This window comes from Myiozetetes cayanensis, unplaced genomic scaffold (genome assembly GCF_022539395.1).
Source record: "Myiozetetes cayanensis isolate MyiCay16 unplaced genomic scaffold, myiCay2020 scf6-25, whole genome shotgun sequence".
Lineage (NCBI taxonomy): Eukaryota > Metazoa > Chordata > Aves > Passeriformes > Tyrannidae > Myiozetetes > Myiozetetes cayanensis.
Window position 1 is genome coordinate 21,801,377 of NW_026087853.1, and position 19,507 is coordinate 21,820,883.

The 19,507-nt window shown below is 45.0% G+C and overlaps 3 protein-coding genes across 7 annotated transcripts in view; 1 reads left to right on the forward strand and 2 right to left on the reverse strand.

Moving 5' to 3' along the window:
• The window catches only part of YLPM1 (YLP motif containing 1), a 35,654-nt gene extending 27,421 nt beyond the window's left edge, over positions 1-8,233 (reverse strand). Inside the window, 5 exon segments of the mRNA XM_050335078.1 lie at positions 604-798; positions 1,733-1,975; positions 7,200-7,589; positions 7,591-8,152; positions 8,154-8,233. Of these exon segments, the coding sequence (XP_050191035.1) occupies positions 604-798; positions 1,733-1,975; positions 7,200-7,589; positions 7,591-8,152; positions 8,154-8,233 (1,470 nt within the window).
• A 4,868-nt stretch (positions 8,234-13,101) lies between these two features.
• FCF1 (FCF1 rRNA-processing protein) lies at positions 13,102-18,835 on the reverse strand. The gene is given in 9 exon segments (XM_050336615.1): positions 13,102-13,727; positions 15,993-16,087; positions 16,532-16,619; positions 17,495-17,567; positions 17,980-18,128; positions 18,392-18,441; positions 18,444-18,465; positions 18,614-18,681; positions 18,771-18,835. Coding segments are annotated over 9 exon segments (597 nt in total). The 5' UTR covers positions 18,774-18,835; the 3' UTR covers positions 13,102-13,678.
• Positions 18,836-18,867: 32 nt separating this feature from the next.
• Positions 18,868-19,507, forward strand: part of AREL1 (apoptosis resistant E3 ubiquitin protein ligase 1) — a 41,372-nt gene continuing 40,732 nt past the window's right edge. For 4 of the 5 annotated variants that reach the window (XR_007631525.1, XR_007631526.1, XM_050336308.1 and 1 more), the window contains exon 1: positions 18,868-18,931. The gene's annotated coding sequence lies outside the window, so the exon portion shown is untranslated. The remainder of the gene's footprint in view (positions 18,932-19,507) is intronic. The other variant, XM_050336309.1, reaches the window with a different exon arrangement.

Below are 19,507 nucleotides of genomic sequence, written 5' to 3' on the forward strand. Positions count from 1 at the left end.
CTCTAATACAGTAATCAACTTATACTTAGAAGCTTAAAGGTTGAAACATTGGTATAATTATCCAAATTTGTTAAGACATTTTATTTCACTGATTATTTGAGTAAAAAATATATGTGAGATAGTGATTTTCTTAATTATTTTACTGCATATTTTTAGCATCTATATTTATGATTGCACATATTTATTTTTGTACTACTCAATGTTGTAAAAAAGAGCAGCTACCAAACTACTCTTGCAATCATCTGTTTACCTGACCTTTCTGAATTGTTTCTCCAGCAGTAAAATGTTCAAAGCTAAGTAAATTCAATATTGTGTTCATCTTTCCTCCTTTATCATCCAGGTATGTCTGAAAAATCTTATGACAAGTGTAAAGTATTGTACTTCTCATCCTACTGAAGCTTCCTCACCATTCATCAATTCTTTTTTCCTTTTGAAGTTGAGTGACATCAGGAAAAGGGGATATAAACAACTACCCAAGCAGAAAAAGTAGCTAGACAAATGAGTCAAGCATCACAAATTATTCAACTATTTATTTTTCAGCAGACCATGAGTGCTAGGTCACGCAGGTAGTATATCCCAGTTGATATGTCCTTAGTGTCTCACCTCTAAGTGTGGAGGCTGTTGCATGATCTGTTGATACTGCTGTACTATCTGCTGCAGCTGAGCATGCTTCTGCATTATTCTCTGATACTGAAATCCAACCCGGTGATGGGGGTGCTGTTGCCACTGAGCTGCTGCCACTTGCAATTGCTGCAATCTCAAATCTTCCTCAGGGTCATCAGGAGGTTCAATATTGAGCTAGAGAAAAAGGCAAATACTATAAATAAGAGGAAGTTGCTTCTGTCAGAAGAAAAACACACTTGGTCACTACATAGCTTACAGGAACTTTACCACTGTTCCTTATTTTATCACTTAGTGTATTTCAGTGTTCTGGCCATCCACAACAGCTGATAATTTTTCAGCTTCTGGAAGGCTGATTTTTATTTCATCTTTTTCTAAGGTGAACAGTCTAATCTAAAGGTTAGGCTGACGACAACTAAGTTATTCATACATAGAGAAACTACCTAAAGGAAAGAGATTAATGAAAATCTGTTGCTCACAGTAAAGGTAATGAGAAAGCAGTGGTTTTTCATGATGAGGTAAAGTAACTCCACATGCATTATTTTTTCCACTTTGTAGGAACCCACACACTGTAAGTTAAAGTGGAGCACATACTGCAGGGTAATTTACTAGCCTACAGTAATTGGTTCAAATATCAATCATGACCTTCACCCATTATACAGTAACTTTTATTAAGCATGCTGACAAAAATACTCTGTGCAAAATTTTTGGCTTTCAGACAAATTATTAACACACAGAAAGAAGGGGAGTCAGAACACACAAACTACTAGAGAAGAATTAAGAAATAGTGTCTTAAACATAGCATTCCTCATCTACGGAGTACTTGATTTTGCACTTAGGTATCACAAAGTGTCTCTCATAGACAAAGATGACAATGCTGGGGAAGGTTTGAGGGACTCAAGCTCAGACTTGCTTTATGCATGTGTGGGTGACTATATAAGTCTATATTTTTATTTTTTAATTGGTAGAGTTTTACCATTTTTTTTTAAGATTGCTTTACCATATTTACTTACTGTTACAAAGTGTACATGAGAATTTGATGGCATTATTTTACTGGGTTTTTGACCCATCTGTGTTAACAAATGGAGTGGCATCACTTTACAAAGTCTACCTGAGTTTCAGTGGATGTAAGAGAAGACTCATCTTCTTTGGAAGCTGGAGGCAGGGAATCATTAAGTGGAGGAGGTTCAGACTGCTGATTTGAAGCACCCATTTTCCCTTCTTCAGACTTTGCTCTCTGCTCAGATGCATCCTTCAATACCGGACTTTTCATCTGCTGCTGTCCCTGAGCATGGGCTTTTGCCCTTTGCTGCAGGCTGAGCAGGTGCTGCTGGTACCAGTATTGCTGCTGTTCCTACAACAGATGTAAAATTTCTAAGACAGTTTTCACAAGAAAAACAAAGGAAAATAATTCATGATAGTCAGTAGAATCATACTGTAGAAAAGCTTTTAAAATTGTTTTGAGGAAAAACTCACTTCTTCAGCAACATTATTGCAACGGATGTCAGAAGATCAAACCAAAATTCAGATACCACTATGTATGACATAGAACCCACAGCAGAATTTACTTCTTACCTCAACAAGCTTACTGTTCTATAACTACAGCAAATAATAATAGCAAAAAGCTGGAAGATAGGCAATAATAAATGAAATTACTACAGACATGTTATAAATACCATATTTATTACTTTTAGTGCTTTTTAAATCCATGGTATTTATTATGAGCTTAACTTAGATAAAATGAAGGAGAAAGGGAGAACAAGAATGAGTAAGCCACCAGTAAAGGGAAAAAGGAAGAAATGCAGAGAAGAATGAACAGAGAACACAGACATCAAGTAGACTGAAAATGACAGCTGAGAAATTGCAGTGGAGATATCTGAATAAAGGTTATGGAAAGGAAGAAGTACAATCAGAACCAGTATATAGTGAGGTTTGTGTATCATCTGAATTCGCATTAATCCTAATTCATTCAAAGCTAAGAGATAAATAGATACAGTTGCACCCAAAAATTATCCATTTAAGAAATAATTAAGCTTTCAGATTCAAATATTTCAGGGTAGAATTAGAGTACTCGGCACAGATGACAGTAGTTTCAAAGGAAAGTAAGCTGCCACCAACACAAAGAAAAAAAGACTAAAGATAAGTATCTCAGCACTTAAGTAGTGGTGCATCTTAAAGAGATCAGAGTAGGAACAGTCCTGTATCTCTTCCAATGAGAAATATCAGGCATCCAATGACTAGCAGGACACACGTAGTAGGCAGCACTTTACCTGCTACCAAAGTCCCTGCCAAAGACAACTGCAAGGGCTAAAATTTTGTGGATTCATAGTTCCATAAGCTCATAGAAGAAAAATCTACATACTTTAAAAATAAAAACACCATTTGCAGATAAAGCAGCTCCTGCATTTTAGACAAGTATTGCTATACACTTGATTTTTAAGTTGTTCTCTTAGCCTCTGCTTTTAGTCACTGTCAAAGACAGAATGATAAAATACTGTACTTTTTGGTCTGACCCAGGGCAAGCATTCTTGAGCTCTCATCTCAACTCTACCACCTCTGAGAATCTGTGACTGCTCTATATCTTTTATACCTTCCGTTATTCCCTTCTAGCCAAACATGCACAGTTAAGAAAATACACCTATATAAAGGTTAGTCATAAATAAAAAAGAATCCAAAAGATGCAGGTATTTTAAAATGTGTGACAACAAAGTGGTAGCGGTTGTCTGATGAGATTTCTCAAAACTGAAACATTCTGCCCATCTTATAACAAGTTTAAAAGAAGTGCAACCTTTCTCTAAAATCCTAACTCAAGCTCAGATCAGGTATGATGTTCTCTATTGGTAGCAAACACAAATATGAAGCTGTTTTTTTTTTTTAAAAAATTACTTCTGTAAAACTGTAACTTGGAAATGAGGTCAATGAAAGGAAAGTCTATGCTCCACAGACTTTAAGTTGATCTTGAAATTACTCCTGCCAAGAATCTTTTCAACAAGAATATGACTCAGGAAAGCTGTCATGACTTTGGGTGGAAGATGTGCATTCACACTCCAATATGGACTCTCTCAGAAACCTTCAAAAACATGCTGAAATAAGTGCAACTTACAACACGAGGAAGGAGTATACTTTCCCAGCTATATAAAAGCTGATTCAATTAGCCATCTCAAAGGGCATCAAAAAGTATAAAATGATTTTTCCATCATGGTGATAAATGTTATATGTGGTGAGCACGTCCTACTGCCGCAAAATTGTCTCCACAGATCCATTTTGTTTCCTTTTCATTCTACCAACTCAACAAAAAGCTAGAACTCCTAATATGACCAGGTGTTCCCACAAAGAGCTATGACAATATTATTAGCTATTTTTTGCAGTAGATGATGTCAGTGACACACGTATTACAGATTCTACCTGAAAAGCACAAGGAAAGTGAAAAGAAAGATTCTTAAAGCTTAGTCTGAGCAAAACAAAAGTGCTGATGTAGGAAATTTTGATTATGAAGAGTTTAGTTATTTGAGTGCTTACCTCCTCACAATGATTGCCATTCTTCAAGTCCAGTTACAATCCTTAAGCCCATGGAAAACATCAGCATCAACATACACCTTTTTCCATCATTGGCTGACCAAGAGACTAGGTCTGTTGCATTTTACAGGAACACTGAAACCAGCACTATCAGCTCATGACCACAGGACATACCACCAGAAATATCAGTGCAAAGCCCACACCAAAAGACTACTCCAAAATTAACTTAGCTGACCCTAGGCCACAACATAACACCTATTTTGGGGAACACTTTGTCCTTTTCTGTTATAGATAGCAAAATAATGGTTTAGTGCCTTTTATAAAACTAAAGGGGCTGTTTAAAGAGTGCAGCAGTCTGCTGAATGCTGATCTGGTAAAGCTAAGGTAGCTTTAACAGATGTAGAGAAATGCATATTTATGGGTACAGATGCACCCACACATTTCTGGTGTACTACTGGGGTGCACTAGGAAGAGCACTGCCAGCAGACTGAGGGAGGTGATCCAGCCCCTCTACTCAGCACTGGTGAGGCCACATCTGGATTTGCTGTGTCTAGGCTCCTAGTACAGGAGAGCCATGGAGCTCCTGGAGTGGGCCCAGCAGAGGGCAACGAAGATGATTAAGGGACCGGAGCATCTCTCTTACAAGGAAAGGCTGAGGGAGCTGGGCCTGTTCAGCCTTGAGAAGAGACAACTGAGAGGGGACCTCACCCATTTCTACAAGTATCTGAAGGGAGGGTGTCAAGAGGAAGGATCCAGGCTCTTCTCGGTGGTGCCAAGCAACAGAACAAGAGGCAATGGGCAAAAACCGACATACAGAAGTTTCACCTGAGCATGAACAAGAACTTCTTTTACTTTGAGGGTGACCATGCACTGGAACAGATTGGCCAGAGAGGTTGTGGAGTCTCTCTCACTGGAGATATTCAAGAACCATCTGGACACAATCGTGTGCCATGTGCTCTAGGATGACCCTGCTTGAGCTGGGAGGTTGGACCAGATGACCCATTGTGGTCGCCTTCCTTATCCAGTCTATGATACTGTAAATAAACAGCAGAATACAGTACCCAATTATCAAATGGGGCATTAATGAAATATCACAGGTACTTTAACTGGACTTGACAAAAGATGCATCTGATCGTAGAGAAACACAAGAATCCAGCCATTCAATCCAACTACACAACCATGCAAAAAACTACGCTGAACTCACAATATTGTCGAGGAAAAGAGCAGTATCTTAGACAGGGGAGGGAAATAATAAAACACTACCTCATGGTAAATTGCATAACATTTTCTCAGTTAAGAGAAAAACACTGATCTATTTGTCTGCAGCCACTGTTATTGTGGGATGAGAAGAGAAAGAACTGTTTTTAATTGCCAGTTTAAACAAAGGCCTAATAGGATATTATAAATGACAAATTACACTATTTCTCTACTTGGCTTTTAAGGTCATCAACAAGAAAGCATCACTGTGCTTTACTTTTTCCTATTCCTGTTGTGTAAGGACTTGTTACTCATTTTATCATTGAGATGATAGCCAAAAATCCTATTTATCTGTTACAATAAATTTGTGACCAGAAAAGTACCATATTCCTTTTGAATGAACTGAATTGTGCGTGAGAGCAAACAAACTACTCAAGATAGAAGCTGTTTGTACACTCATATACCAGACAATGTAAACTTCAGGAGTGTTCTGCTGCTTCTGTGTGCATCACAATAATGCATTACTTGCAATTCTTCTGGAGAGTGTTTACTGTTCTATCACTGAGCTCCATAATGTAAGAAGTCAGCAAGCTGCCTCAACACCAAATTAACACCACTTCCTACACCTGATTTTTCAAGGTTCTGGTTTTGTCATTAAAAAATTTAGTAAGTCTCATTGTTATCACTGTAAAAGATTAACTAGTACTGTCCAGAACCTTTGTAAAATTAAGTGAAATGAACTCAAAGTACCACGTTGCCAGGCAGTAATTAGCTATATGACGCTAATGTAAAAATACAATTACAAAGGTATCCCAGTAACTAACAAAAAGTTTCAGTGACTTCAATTTGATATGATACGATTTTTGCAAACTAAGCTTCAAACCAGAATCCTAAGATCAATTTCCCCAAATTAGATGTCTTTTAAACTTAAATAAAGTAATTGTAAAGTATGCACTTCAGCTTTGTTCTTGCAGCTGGATCTCTGCAAGACAACTCTAAAACCACGCAAAAGCCTCGGTGATCAACCTGACCCATGTACATAGCTGAGGGACTCAACATGAGTGTCTCCTTGTGCATGCTCAATCTTAAGCCACTGGATTGTCCCTGACAATGCAGATGAACAGTCTCATCAAGCTCGCTGGAACTATTCTCATTTAGGAAGTGAAGCATGCAAACATTTGCAGGCATGTTGGCCCTAATGTAGGCAAAAAAGCACACAGCATTAATATTTTGCACCCCAAAAGCATTTCAAACATTCCCCTCCAATGCCCTATACAATTTCATACTAGAAGATAAAGTATCAGAAAACGTGAATCTACTGTGTACTGCAACAGAGACACTTTTGCAACTTCAACTATGTGTGGTACGATTAATATAGTCACAATTCTACACTGATCAGGCAAACAACTGAAACACTATACCTTAAGAAAACTACATGAAGAAATCACTGAAGACAAGTGACACTCATCCTGCAACGTGCAACAAGCAAACAGACTGCTGTTCTCACAACAGACCAGACGAAGTCAACAGGGGTTACCTGGAGGTCGCTCACATGCTATACTCTGGAATACAATTCTCCAAGACGAACACACCCCCCTAAATTCAGCCAGGATTTACACTTTCGCTGAAACAACTCAACTGCTCTTGAAAAATGACAATTTGTTACATCCCAGCCACCATCCCTGGATAAAGAAGCACTTATGGAGCTTCCCCTGAGCCGTGCCGTTCCCAGACTCCCACGGGTTGCGTCCATACCCTCTTAAGTGTTATGCAAATACAGTGTGTTTATTAATCACCCTTACTCGGAGACCTTTGCAACGCCCCGTACCCGTTCATCGCCGTCGCCGCCACCGGGGCCGCCTTACCTGGGGGGTCATGGTGGAGGGGTCCGGCTGCTCCGTGCCACCGCCTTCCTTGGCGGCACCCTGCGCGGCCTCCGGCTGGGCAGCGGCGGGAGGGGGCAAGGACGGCTGAGGCGGTGGGAAATGCGCCTGCGAGGGCTTGGCCGGGGGAGGGATGGAGGGGGCCAGGGCGGGCTGCGCGGGTTGGGAAGGAGAGGCCTGGGAGGAGAGCAGGTAGGGCTGGGGATGTGCCATGTATCCCTGGGCGGGAGGCGGCAGGTAGGGCTGTGAGGCGGTGGCCGGCGGGGGCTCCAGGTAGGAGGGCGGCGGCTCGGAGAAGGAGGGGGGCGGCTGGCAGGGCTGCGCCCGTGGCAGGTAGGGCTGGAGCGGCGGGGACTGGGCCGGGGGCGGCTGGGCGGGGGTAGGTAGGGCTCGCCCTGGGGGGCGGCAGGTAGGGCTGGGCGGGGGGCAGGTAGGGCTGAGCGGCGGGCTGCGGGGACTGCGGCGGCGAAGACAGCTCCATGTCCATGGGCACCGGCTCGGCGGGCACCGGCTCGCCCCAGTCGCCGTGCCCGCCCGGCGGCTCCTGCCCGTCGCGGTCCCGGGCGGCGGCGGGCGGCTTGCGGGGCGGCGGCTCGCGGTGGGCGAACTGCTTCTGGTAGCTGCGGACGGGCGGCGGCCCCGGCGGCACCGGCGGCTGCTGCTGCCAGTCGGTGAAGGAGCCGGGCAGCGGCGGCGGCGGCAGCCCCGGCGGGGGCGGTCCCGGCGGCGGCGGCGGGCCCAGCAGCACGGACTGCAGCTGCTTCTGGTGCATCTGCTGGAGCTGCTGCAGCTGGGCCAGGTGCTGCTCCTGCAGGCTCAGAAACCCCGAGGAACCGGCGGGCGGCGGCGCGGCGGCGGGGGGCGCAGGGCCCGGCGGCGGATAGCTGGGCAGCGGCATCGGCGGCACGGCGGGAGGCGGCACGCTGGGGGCGGGATGGGCAGCGGCGGGGCGGGATGGAGGTGGGGGGCGGCGGGTAGTGCCCGGCCGCCCCGTACAAGCCCCAGGCCGGGTACATGGCGGAGCGCGCAGCGGGCACAGGCCCCGGCGGCGGCGGCGGGCGGCGCACGGCGCCTGCGCGGAAAGGCCCCGCCCCGCCGAGCAGTCGAGCGCGAACGCGGGGCCAGAGCGCCCAGAGGCGCCCCTGGGTGGGGGGCGGTGCCGGCACAGCGCCCCCTCGCGGGCACGGCCGCCGACCCAGGGACGGGGTGGGGACAGCGCGGGGGAGCCGCTGGGGCTCCGTTTTGGGTAGGGTTGCCGGCAGGTGCCGCGCAGGCAAGGCTGTGGATGGCTGTCCCGGCACCTCCGCGGGCCCTGATATCCCTGGGCACCAGTGCCCTCGGTTCCCTGGGGCGGCCGTGTTCCCTGCCCGCTGTCCCACGGCCGATCCCGGCACAGCCGGGTCCGGTGACCGGGGCTCCGTGGCGGAGCTGGTGAATTGTAGCGACTGAAGGGTGGCACGAGCGCGGCCACACGTCCCCCCAGGCCGGGCCCCGGGAACGGCGCACGAAGGGAAAGAGGTCCTGCAGCCTCGGGAAGGGCAGCGCGGAGCCCCTCCGAGCGGACGGGGGATCTGCGAGGTGATCCAGGCCCGATGATCCATCCCCAGAATGCCATGAACGATCCTGTTTCCAGCGAATATGCTGGCGATAAACCTGATATACAAACATGGAGACGAGAATGGAGCAGTGGATGTGTGAAAGTGCCTCATCCATTGCAGAAACGACTGCACTGAGATGCAGGAAAGAATTTTTTGTTTGTTTCTCTCTTCCCATACTGAAGTATGAGTTAAACATTCAAATATCCTCTGTATCCCGTTAGTAATGATTTATGCCAAGTGCTGAACTGCATTGTAAAGACATGAGGGCTTGTGTGTCTGAATTCTAGTAGCTGGGCAGCGCAGCCTCGTGGCTATGGGTCAGCAGGGCACCAGCACTGTGTGTGTCACTCCTTGCTCTCCTTCCCAAGCACAGAAAACATAAGCAATTTTTGTCATGTTCAGTCTCTAGTTCATGACTGGCAAATCAAGGATCCCTGGCCAGTGCAAAAAGGCACGTGTTGGAGGAAAAGTCCTAAGACTTTTCAGTCAAGAGAAAAATCAGGAAAACCAGATTGTTAGGTAGAGGAAAAGCTTTGTCCTCTCTGGTAGAAAAGCTGGACTTTGTGTTCATTTGTTGTTAAATTTCAGGGAATCCATAGATGTGATACATTAATACCATTAATCTACAAGAAAAGCTTTGACTGTGAACTCAAGCTATGGAGATGCAAATCTTTAAGAGAACTATTTTAATACACATAGAGCTGTCTTTTCTATTTTTTAGTATCCTTCTTTTCATCTAGAGGCGATTATTGATCCTTTTACATTTAGGATGATCTAGATTCCTCCTGCAGTGAATATGACTTCCAGACAGCATTTGTACTTTTAGCTCCTATTTCCTCTTCACCCTACAGGTACTTAGCATTTATATCCCTGAGCTCTATGGGCCAGTTTACTCATGAAGGTTTTGAAAGTCTTCTTCAAAATAGGGAATTCTTCCCCAGATAGGGAATTCCTATTGCAAACATCCTGTAATTTAGCCTCCTGATCTATTCACTTGAAGTGAATTCTCTTGTGATCAGTTTACTCACAGTTATTTCCTGCAGGCAGGTCTCTCCCAGTATTCTTGCTCTTTGTTGTGGTTACTCAATATTGTCAAGAGACTTGTTGCTTCTCTTATGAATACATGTACTTAACCACTTTCAGGGAGAACTGTTTTCCAGCCTACATTGAGGAGGCCAAACTGTAACTTTCAAATAACTTGACAGATGCTTTTTCAGTACTCACTTCTGGTTTGGACAGCAGTAGAGTTGACTTCCACCAAACAAGACACATTGGCTTTACCCAGTGTTACCTTGCCCTAAAGCAACCCTGCTAAGTTCACATTATGCCCTCTTATTCTTTTATTCAGAATATTTTATTTTTATTCTTTTATTCTATTCAGTCGGTAACATTAGTGGCTGTCATCATGTTTGTTTTAGTTCTTTTTTTTAAGCTCATGTTCTTTCTGCTTCTAATGCTACTATGCCGCCTCTCAGTTATCCCTAATCAACCTGTGTCACATCTTGGATTAACAGCTTAAATTTCACTTCCTCTGGTGGTAAGGCTGCAGTAATCTTAGGCCTTCTGGTAGCTCCAGAAAGGAGTAGAAATTATTTTCTCCCATTCTCTGTATAAATTCAAACTTTCTTTACATGGCTGCCCTGGTTGTTCTCTATCGTCTGAAGCTGTGGGAACTGGTTACAACAAGAGACAGGATGTTAGTGGGGAGGCTGGATTCTCTAATTACTGAGAGACACTGCAAGCATCTGTTTGATATTTAACTCCTGAGCAGGTTTAAACCAACTACCATAGTTGGGTCAGGAAGGAATTTCTCCTCTGGTTTGGACTGTCAGAGTTCTGCATTTGTGGGAATATCAAAGTATTCTAGCTTATCAAACTCAATTTCCTGTGACAAGGATCTTTCCTCCTTTGATATGCTGTAACTTGGATCTAAGGTTGGGATGCCATTACGTGCATTGAATAAATATTTTCCTCTGAAGCAAGTGTTTGGTACACAGGTTCCCTGGCACTGCAGGAGAAGCAGTTGATCATTCATGTGATCCTTTCCTATCCTATTTTTCTTCTGACAAGGTTCTTTGAGCTAATATTTAAGTTTTTCATCTTGCCAATTATACTCAGTTAAAAAAAATTTCCTGATGGGTTTATTCACTGCCAATACTTTCTCCTTGCTGCTCAGCCTCCAAACCTTTTAACGCATCTTTAGCAATTGCCTTATGTGTATTCCAGGTTCCTCCTCCTTTTACCAAAAGACAGAGTAGAAGGATTAAAGGACTTCAGTAAATGGACACATTTGTTTTGATTCCTACCCACAGCTACATACATGTATTTTCATGAAATCCCTCCAATAGGCATTATGCGGGCAGGTACATGTTCCCCAAATTCATCATTCCCCAAATGCTGTACTTTTGACCTCTTATCTGGTGCCAGAAAGATTTTTATCAAATATTACCATATATGTTCCTTTCTTTCTTCTCCAGTCTCCTTCCATTTAGGTTAATCCAAGCAAAGTTATTTGCACTGGAACAATTTTAGTTAACTCTTTACTTGAAGAATTCTTTCAAAACTAGAATTATTCTGAAAACCAAGTAACAGAGATCTAATCCTACAACTATTTCTCAGTCCTCATCTGACTTAACATGAGCTTCAAGTGTTCATGACAATACTTGATCATTATCTTAAAGAAATGTAACTTGGACTGAGAGAAGAAAACTAACGATATTATTTTTGAAATGCACATATTATACACCGAGCATGAAATTTCAGGGTTGTTGGCTACTCTCTACCTGGGTGGAGGCTGAGAAAATCAACTTCAGCTGTGATAGCCTGGAAGGGTCTAAGTTTTGAAAGCATCAGTTATTTCAGGGGTGTTTAGTAGGTGAGCCTGCAGCAAGCAAAGATATAGCAGGAGAGGTAGGTCTGATGTGTTCCCAAAGTCTTCTGCAGTATCTGTAGAGATAGGGTGCTAGCAAGAAAGTTACTAGGATGTCAGGGCATTTCCCAAGGACAGAAAATTATCTTCACTGTATGATGTCCAGCATACAGACAGTTGAGTTCAGCTATTATACAACCATTAAGATTGGAAAAGACCTCTAAGATCTAATCCAACCATTAACTGAGCACTGCCAAATCCATTACTAAACCATGTTTCTAAGTACTACATCTACACATTTTTTTTTTTGACACTTCCAGGGACACTGATTCCACCACTTCCCTGGGCAGCGTGTTCCAATGCTGGACCACCCTTTCAGTGAAGAAATTTTTCCAAATATCCAATCTAAACCTCCCCTGGCACAACTTGAGGCCATTTCCTCTCATCCTGTCACATGTTACCTGGGAAAGGAGACTGATCCCCACCTGGATACCACCTCCTTTCAGGTAGTTATAGAGAGTGATAACATCTCCCCTGAGCCTCCTTTTTCTGAGACTAAACAACCACAGTTCCCTCAGCTGCTCCTCATAAGTCTCATGCTCCAGACCCTTCACCAACTCTGTTGCCCTTCTCTGGACACACTCCAGCACCTCAATGTCTTTCTTGCAGTGAGGGGCTTAAAACTGAACACAGGACTCAAGGTGCAGCCTCGCCAGTGCCAATTACAGGGGCAGGATCTCTTCCCTAATCCTGCTGGCCACACTATTTCTGATACAGGCAAGGATGCTGTTGGCCTTCTTGGCCACCTCTGCAGCCAAACCAGTGTAAGGCAATACAGGATAAAAGCTCTAATAAAGTTTGGAAATTTTCTTAATTCTACCAAGAATATAAATTTTCAGTCCTCTCCTGTATGTTGGCCAGGAAGCATACTTTGGCATGTTGGCCCCTGCTGGCCCTGTCCTCACCACAGAGCAGAGAACATAAGAGCAAATTATATTGCTAAGAACTAAGGAGTAATGGAGAAGATATGAGAATGCAGATTTATGGCTTTGAAATACTTTTGCCCCTGCATTTCTCCTTGTGGCTTAACCATTGCTTTCCATCCCTTCTCTGACCACTTCCTTCCCTGCAGTAAATGCTGCAGGTCTCTGGGAGACTATTTGCAACACTTGCTCTTATTCTCCGACACTGACTCTTCTCCCAGCTCACATTAACACCTTTCCCCATTTGACACCTTCCTCCTCTTCCCTGATACCTAATGGAAGTGATAAGAGTTTGAGGTGCATAGGTCCCAAGCAAACAAGAGGGAGAGATCCATTCCAACCCAACCCTACCCTGTCCCCACCACTCTAAATGTAAGCAAAAGGACCGGACTGCCAGCCAACCCACTACTGACAGGACAATCTGAGCAGGACACTTAACCAAACATCATTCATTGTACAGTTGAATAAAAGCCCATCAATTCCCAGATCATCAATTCCCAAAATCTTCTAGACTGCTGTTCCAGAGAAGGCCCACCAACTGGTGCAGAGCTGATGTCTTTTCTCCAGAACGCAGGTGCTTATTTGTTTGAGGAAACAGGTGTGAGGGAGCTTTCCGGAGAAATATCTGTTCAACTGCAGGTGCACCAATAAGAAACTTTTAAAATTTCTGTGGTTTCATTCTCAGCCAGAGTTGCATCACCAGTATTTAATTCAGAATGCTGAAATTACTTTTTCCAATGATCACAATGAAGACAGAGTTAGGCATGTTCTGGGCACTGCCACCCTCTGTTTCCCATACACTTCTCCCAGCTATAGGCAATCAGACCAAGTCAGAACAAGGATGAATAAAACCAGAGTCTTCAAAATAGCTTTTTCTTAGAAAATCAAGGCTAAGAAGTCAGTTCAGTATCACCCATGGTCCTGTGAGTAAAAGAGAAAGCAGGAGGGTTGGAATCAGAAGGACCCTTATTCTGGCTCAGAGTCCTGGCATCAATGGCTTGGCTGGACAGGTTAGAATCGAGGAGCTCCATAATCATCCGGCATTCTCTCAATATTGTACCTGAGAAAGAAGAAAAACTTATGAAGACAACCTACTCCACACTGCTCTCCTCCCCACTGTGGTGGAGCATCTACCCCCTCCTCCTCCTTGGGGCTGCTGTATGATCTGAGGGATTCATGATAGGCCTTGGTCTTTGTGTAATGAGTTGGGTGGTGAAGCATCCCTTGAACATACCAGGAAGTCTTGCATGGCCAAGATGGAACAGGAGTGACTGAACCAGCAACTCCTGTTGCCTAGCTAAGGTGAAGGATGAGAGTGCCACTAAACAGTCATCCCTTGCCCCATCTGAATCGTGGCCTGAGTGGAATGGTACCATTGTTACTGGAGTTTTGGAAACTCTAGTAATTACCAATCTGGATTGTGGCCTAGATGTGCAATTTATGGACGACTAAAACCAATCACCTTGCGACTCTATGAACAGTGGTCTTAAGTGAAATCCTTTGAGCTCTCCTGGGCTGCAGAGTGCTGTACCAGCACCTCCCTCTGAGGGGGACACCTCTCAGAGCTCATGAACTCTCAAGTATGCGATACTTGAAGGACCGTAGCTCAGCCCTTGCCTGTTGAAAAATGCAGAGGCATTCAACGTATTTCAGTGAACCTGAAGGGAATTTTTGCCAGGTACCTTTACACATTTAGATACATCCATCTCTGTTTCATGTGCACACGTGTGAATTGGCTGAAATACTCTTTACCAAGTGTAGTATGAATGTTGTTTCCTGCATCTATAATTAAGTCACTGTTATAATTATAGTAAATCCTATTGAATCACTTTATAAATGTTAAGTTAGTCATGATTAAGTGCTGCTAAAATCTAATTTAGACAGAAACTGTTGATCAAATCTGGGATTAAGATTGGATCCAGCCACACCTGGACTCCGTCAGGAGTTTAAAAAGTAAGGGAGTCCATTCTGAACCTTGTGACCAGATGGAAGGATTTTATATTGAATTTTTAGACATAAACCATTGACCAAGCCTGGAGCTAGGATTGGATTCAGCCACACCTAGACTCCGTCACGAGTTTAGAAAGCAAGGAGATCCTTTCTGAACCCTGTGACTCAACAGGAGGGTCTTCCTTACACTTTGCACTCCCAGTCTCCATGCAAGTCATCCTAAATTGATTCTAAGATGATTTTCCTTTGCATTTTTCATCCACGTAGCAAGAGAGAGTGAACCTTGACATCGAACTCCGTTAAGTTGCACTTCTGCAAATTTATATTAAAACTTGCTTTTGCTAATATCTTTAACGGTGACTGTTGCAGTGGCCTAAACCACCCATTCACAACACCATGCAGCAACAGGCTTACAGGCAGACTGAACAGCAAGAAGCTTTGTTGCATTTTTATCTGCAGCTCAGATTCCCAGAAAAATATTAGTTCTGAAAGTAAAAAGTCTTCATAACACTGCTGTTATTCTTCACCCTAAACTCAGAAATCAGGCATCTCAGAAACTCACCATCTCCAGAGAAGGGAAAAAAAAAAAGGTGGTCCTGTAAGACAGGATTTAAGAGCAGACCACCACAGAGAATAAAACTTTTGACATTCAACTTATAATTCACAGAATCACAAATTCATTTAGGTTAGAAAAAACCTCCAAGATCACCAAGTCAAACTTCTGACCAAACACCACCTTGTCAGCTAGACTACGGCACTAAGTGCCACGTCCAGGCATTTCTTGAACACCTCCAGGGATGGTGACTCCACTACCCTGCTGGGCATCCTGTTCCAAAAGTTCACAGCCATAGTGAATAAGATGCAAAGACATTTTGAGAGAAAAATTTTCTGAGCCACATTCTAATTATAGATCACTTAAGACTTTACATATTTCTAGCAATCAACCTCCTCATTTCTAACATGCTGCACCAGTATCCTTATGAGTTGTTTAGTTTTTAGCTAAGAAGCAAATTCACTCTCTTAGCTGAGGATACGCAAAGCTGTCAAATGGAATATGGAACAAGAATGTTCTTTTCCTCAAGGACCTGTAGAACACATTTGCCTGGTAGTCCTGCTGCTGCTAGTAAGCAAAACTGATCTATGGAAACACTGGCCTCAAGGAAAGTAAAGACAAGTGAACAAGTAGAACTGCAATAAAAGTGGGTCTGTGGCCAATCTTTTCCCAGCAGTAGTTGTATTTAACTTCTGTGCAAACACCAGGCCCTTTACTGCAGCCTGCACTACAGACAGTGCAGGAGAGAAGTACATGGTGACAGAGTCCCTGTCAGACAAGGATTGTACTGGGCAGGGTTTCTCTCTGTCAGGGGACCCTTACCTGTGCCTGGAAATATACATTATAGGCACTCCAGGGATTTTTCGTATTCTTCGCTTGAGCTCTTTATCTACGGTGGCCACAATGTAACATTTGTGCTGCAAAAAAAGAAGGCAGGTCAGATTTAACACCAATGAACCCACAGAAAGGAGACATAACCGATCAAAGATTTCTATTCAGTGAGCTCGTTGAACACAAGAAGGCTAAGAGTCCTTAGCAAGGCATTATTAGGACTTGTACAGAATTCCACAGTAACATCCTTCTGCTCATCAAAATAGACTCACAGAAATTTCTGAAAGTCTGTCCAGCCTTCCAAGCTGACAGCTTTCCCATCCTCAGTGCTTCTTAATGCTGTTCTATGCAACAAGAATGCCCAGGGAAGACAACACCTTACGTCAAATAAAGTTGCTGTAGACACTGAAACTGCCCCTTAGTGCAATTTTGTAGTTACTTTGTGGGAAATTTAAGTCATTAGTAGTTAGGAGGGCCCAGGAATTTTTAGTATGTTAGCACAGTACAGAAAATGTCAGAGAGGGAAATACCTGAGTGACTCTCTGTACCAAGCAGTCATCTGCATAGGTTCCTTTGTGCATACATGGCAAGCGTTCAAACCGAGGGTCCTTGGCAATTCTGTGGGGACACACAAGGCAGCATCACAGTAATCAAACCAGACAGTACAGTAACACAGTATGGAGGAATAAGAACAGCCCTTTCTGTGTGTGATATACAGAACATTGTTCTCAAAACAAGGGCTGAAGGGATGGAGTAAATGGTACATAAAAGTCAAATGAAATGAGGACCAAAAAAGAACGCAGTTTGTCTAATTATTATAGGTTACATACTTCTTAGAACTGGTTAGTTGGATTCAAAGTCTGTATAATGTCAGGCCATTGCCAAACAAAGTAATTTGAAATAAGTTATCTGTGGGAAGAACTAGAACTAGAACTTTCAGTATGTGATCGTTTGTACCATGCATTTAGGGACATTGCACCTTCTCTTTGAAGGGCACCATCAAAGCTGCTTAGGGGATGTACTCGGATAGTTTACAACACAGCAGGTCAAAACAAAAAGTAAAGAACATCTGAGTGGAGGACATGAACTACGTTGGACTAGTTGTTGTACAGTACAATAACCTAGCTTTAGATTATCAGTACATGGTACCTACTCATATAGGAGTAATATGAAGTATGAGTAAAAAGTTCCATAAGACTTGGGTCACTTCTTTATTCGTTTTTAGAAATTCTAAAATTAAAAAAAAATATATTTTTTGAGAAACAGGAAAAAGGCTTACTTTGAAAGTGTTAGGAGGATAAAAGATTACAGATTGATACTGTGCCCTCATACATAGCATTTTGTTTTAAAAACTAAAAAAATCTAAAACTCGAGACATTGTACTCATCTTGTACAGCCAGAGAAATAAAAAGAAGTTCAGAACTCTGCAACAACCTAACCACCCTCTGGTGCAGGAGCACCAGTCATGGCAAAAGAGAACACAATGCACCTACCTTAACGCCACACGGTACTTCTGTCCTAACTTCTCGATTTCACCCATTACACAATCTGTGATGCATGGAATACCTACATGCAAAAAAAGCCCGTATTAATACAAAGCAGTATTTATTCACAGACTTCTAATTGCCCACATGTCCAAGAACTATCATGGAACTATAAAACATACTACTTATGGGAAGAACTGATAAGGTTGCAAAGTGATGAAACGTAGAGCCACTGAGTTTGACCATGCCACAGTAATTTTAGATATTTAAGTACTAATGCTCTACCTTTGTTTAGACTAGCATTTAAGACCACTGTTTGACTGAAACCAAAGACAGTTCCAGGGTTATCGTAGCCATGAACAATGAGCTCCAAGATTACGGCACATATCCTTTTTTCAAGATTTCTGTTATTTTCAGCCAGTGGCATGAGGCTGACAAAGCACATTCCAAGCACACTGTGGCACTGCTTGGTCAGAAGTGGTGCAGACACTCACACTTGGCATAGAGACAGTCCATCATTGACTGCACTAGATCCAACTTGGCCTTGATGGAGAAGTTGATGAAGTTAGTGTCAACCAGGATGTGGTAAGGGGGGCCCAGCTGTGTATTATACTGGAAGAACAAGCAAGAGGGGTGCTGGGGGCTGCCAGGAAGACAAAGAATTCAAATCAGTTAGATGCATTTAGCAACATGTCCAATCCTGCAACTTGCACAGAATGAAGGAGGAGTAATGAGCAGGAAGACTCCTGCTACCTCCCAAGCACAGCCCCTTGGTTTGGCACACCATGTCCTTCTCTGACAGTTTTGCTCAGAAACATCCTCGGTTACAGCCTACAGCGTGGCCGGACCTTGCTCCCTTCTTCTCTCCCTCCATCTCTCTTTCCCCAAAGTATCGGCAGTACTTACACCTCCCGCTCTTTGATGGCGCTCGGGTCCTCCTTTTCTTCTTCACGGGGGCTTTCGCCCGGTCCTTCTCTTTACTGCAAAGAAACACAGGCACTCCGTGGGGACGAGTGACAGGGAAGGGCGGCCAGCGGTGGAGAGGCCCGGGCCGGGATCCCCTCCCGCCTCTCCCGAGCGGGACACGAGGAGGCTGCAGGGCCCGGCTGGGAGCGCAGCCACACTCACATGCGCTCATCCCGCAGGCTGATCATGCGCTTCATCACCGCGTACTTCCGCGCCTTCTTCTGCTTCCCCTGCGGGGAGACGGACACTCAGCCGCGACGAGCCGAGGAGAGACCCGACCCCAGCCCGCCCTCCGCCCCCCGGGCCGCTGCCGGCTCACCATGCTGATCCCGCTGATCCCACTGATCCTGCCGCTCCTGCCTCCGCCGCCGGTGCGTCACTGGGCCCCGCCCCGGGAGCGCGTCACCTCCGGCTGCCAGCGCCGGGCAGCGGCCGCGCGGGGCAGCGGGACTGACGTCGCGGCCGCCGCCGGAGCCCACGGTAACGGCGGGAGCGGCGCTTCCCCTCGGCCGCCGGGGAGCGGGGAGCGGGGCTCCCGGGGCGAGGGGACTGCAGCCCAGCCGGGCCGCCCCGCCGCGACGGGCGTCCCCCGTGTGGCGGCGGCCCCGCTGCCGGCCCGGAGCGCCCGCGGGAGGCCTGATAGAGCGGCGGCGGGGGTCGCTCGGGGCTCCCGCGCGGCGGGAAGGGCCGGCTCTGCCTGCCCCGCGGCGGCCTCAGCTTTTCGTTTCGGTGTAGCCTCGCCCCTTGCGCGGCGCTGCGGGTGTATCGGTGGGTGTATCGTCGGGTAGGGTGGGGGGACCGGTGCCTGTAGGAAGGCCGTAGGGTTTGGTGGTCCCGCCGAGCCCACCTTGCGCACCGATCGCCCTCCTTTCCCCACTGTCTCTGTTCAGCAGAGCTGGGAGGTTACTGGGGTCTTCAGACCACTCATTGAGCTTGCTGGACTGGATTTTTTTTTAAGAATTAATTGCTGGTTTTGCCACACTCTAGCTCATGGACTTCTTAATGAAAAGCAGTGGATTGTCATTATCTTTAGATCTTACCTACATTTGTGAGTAG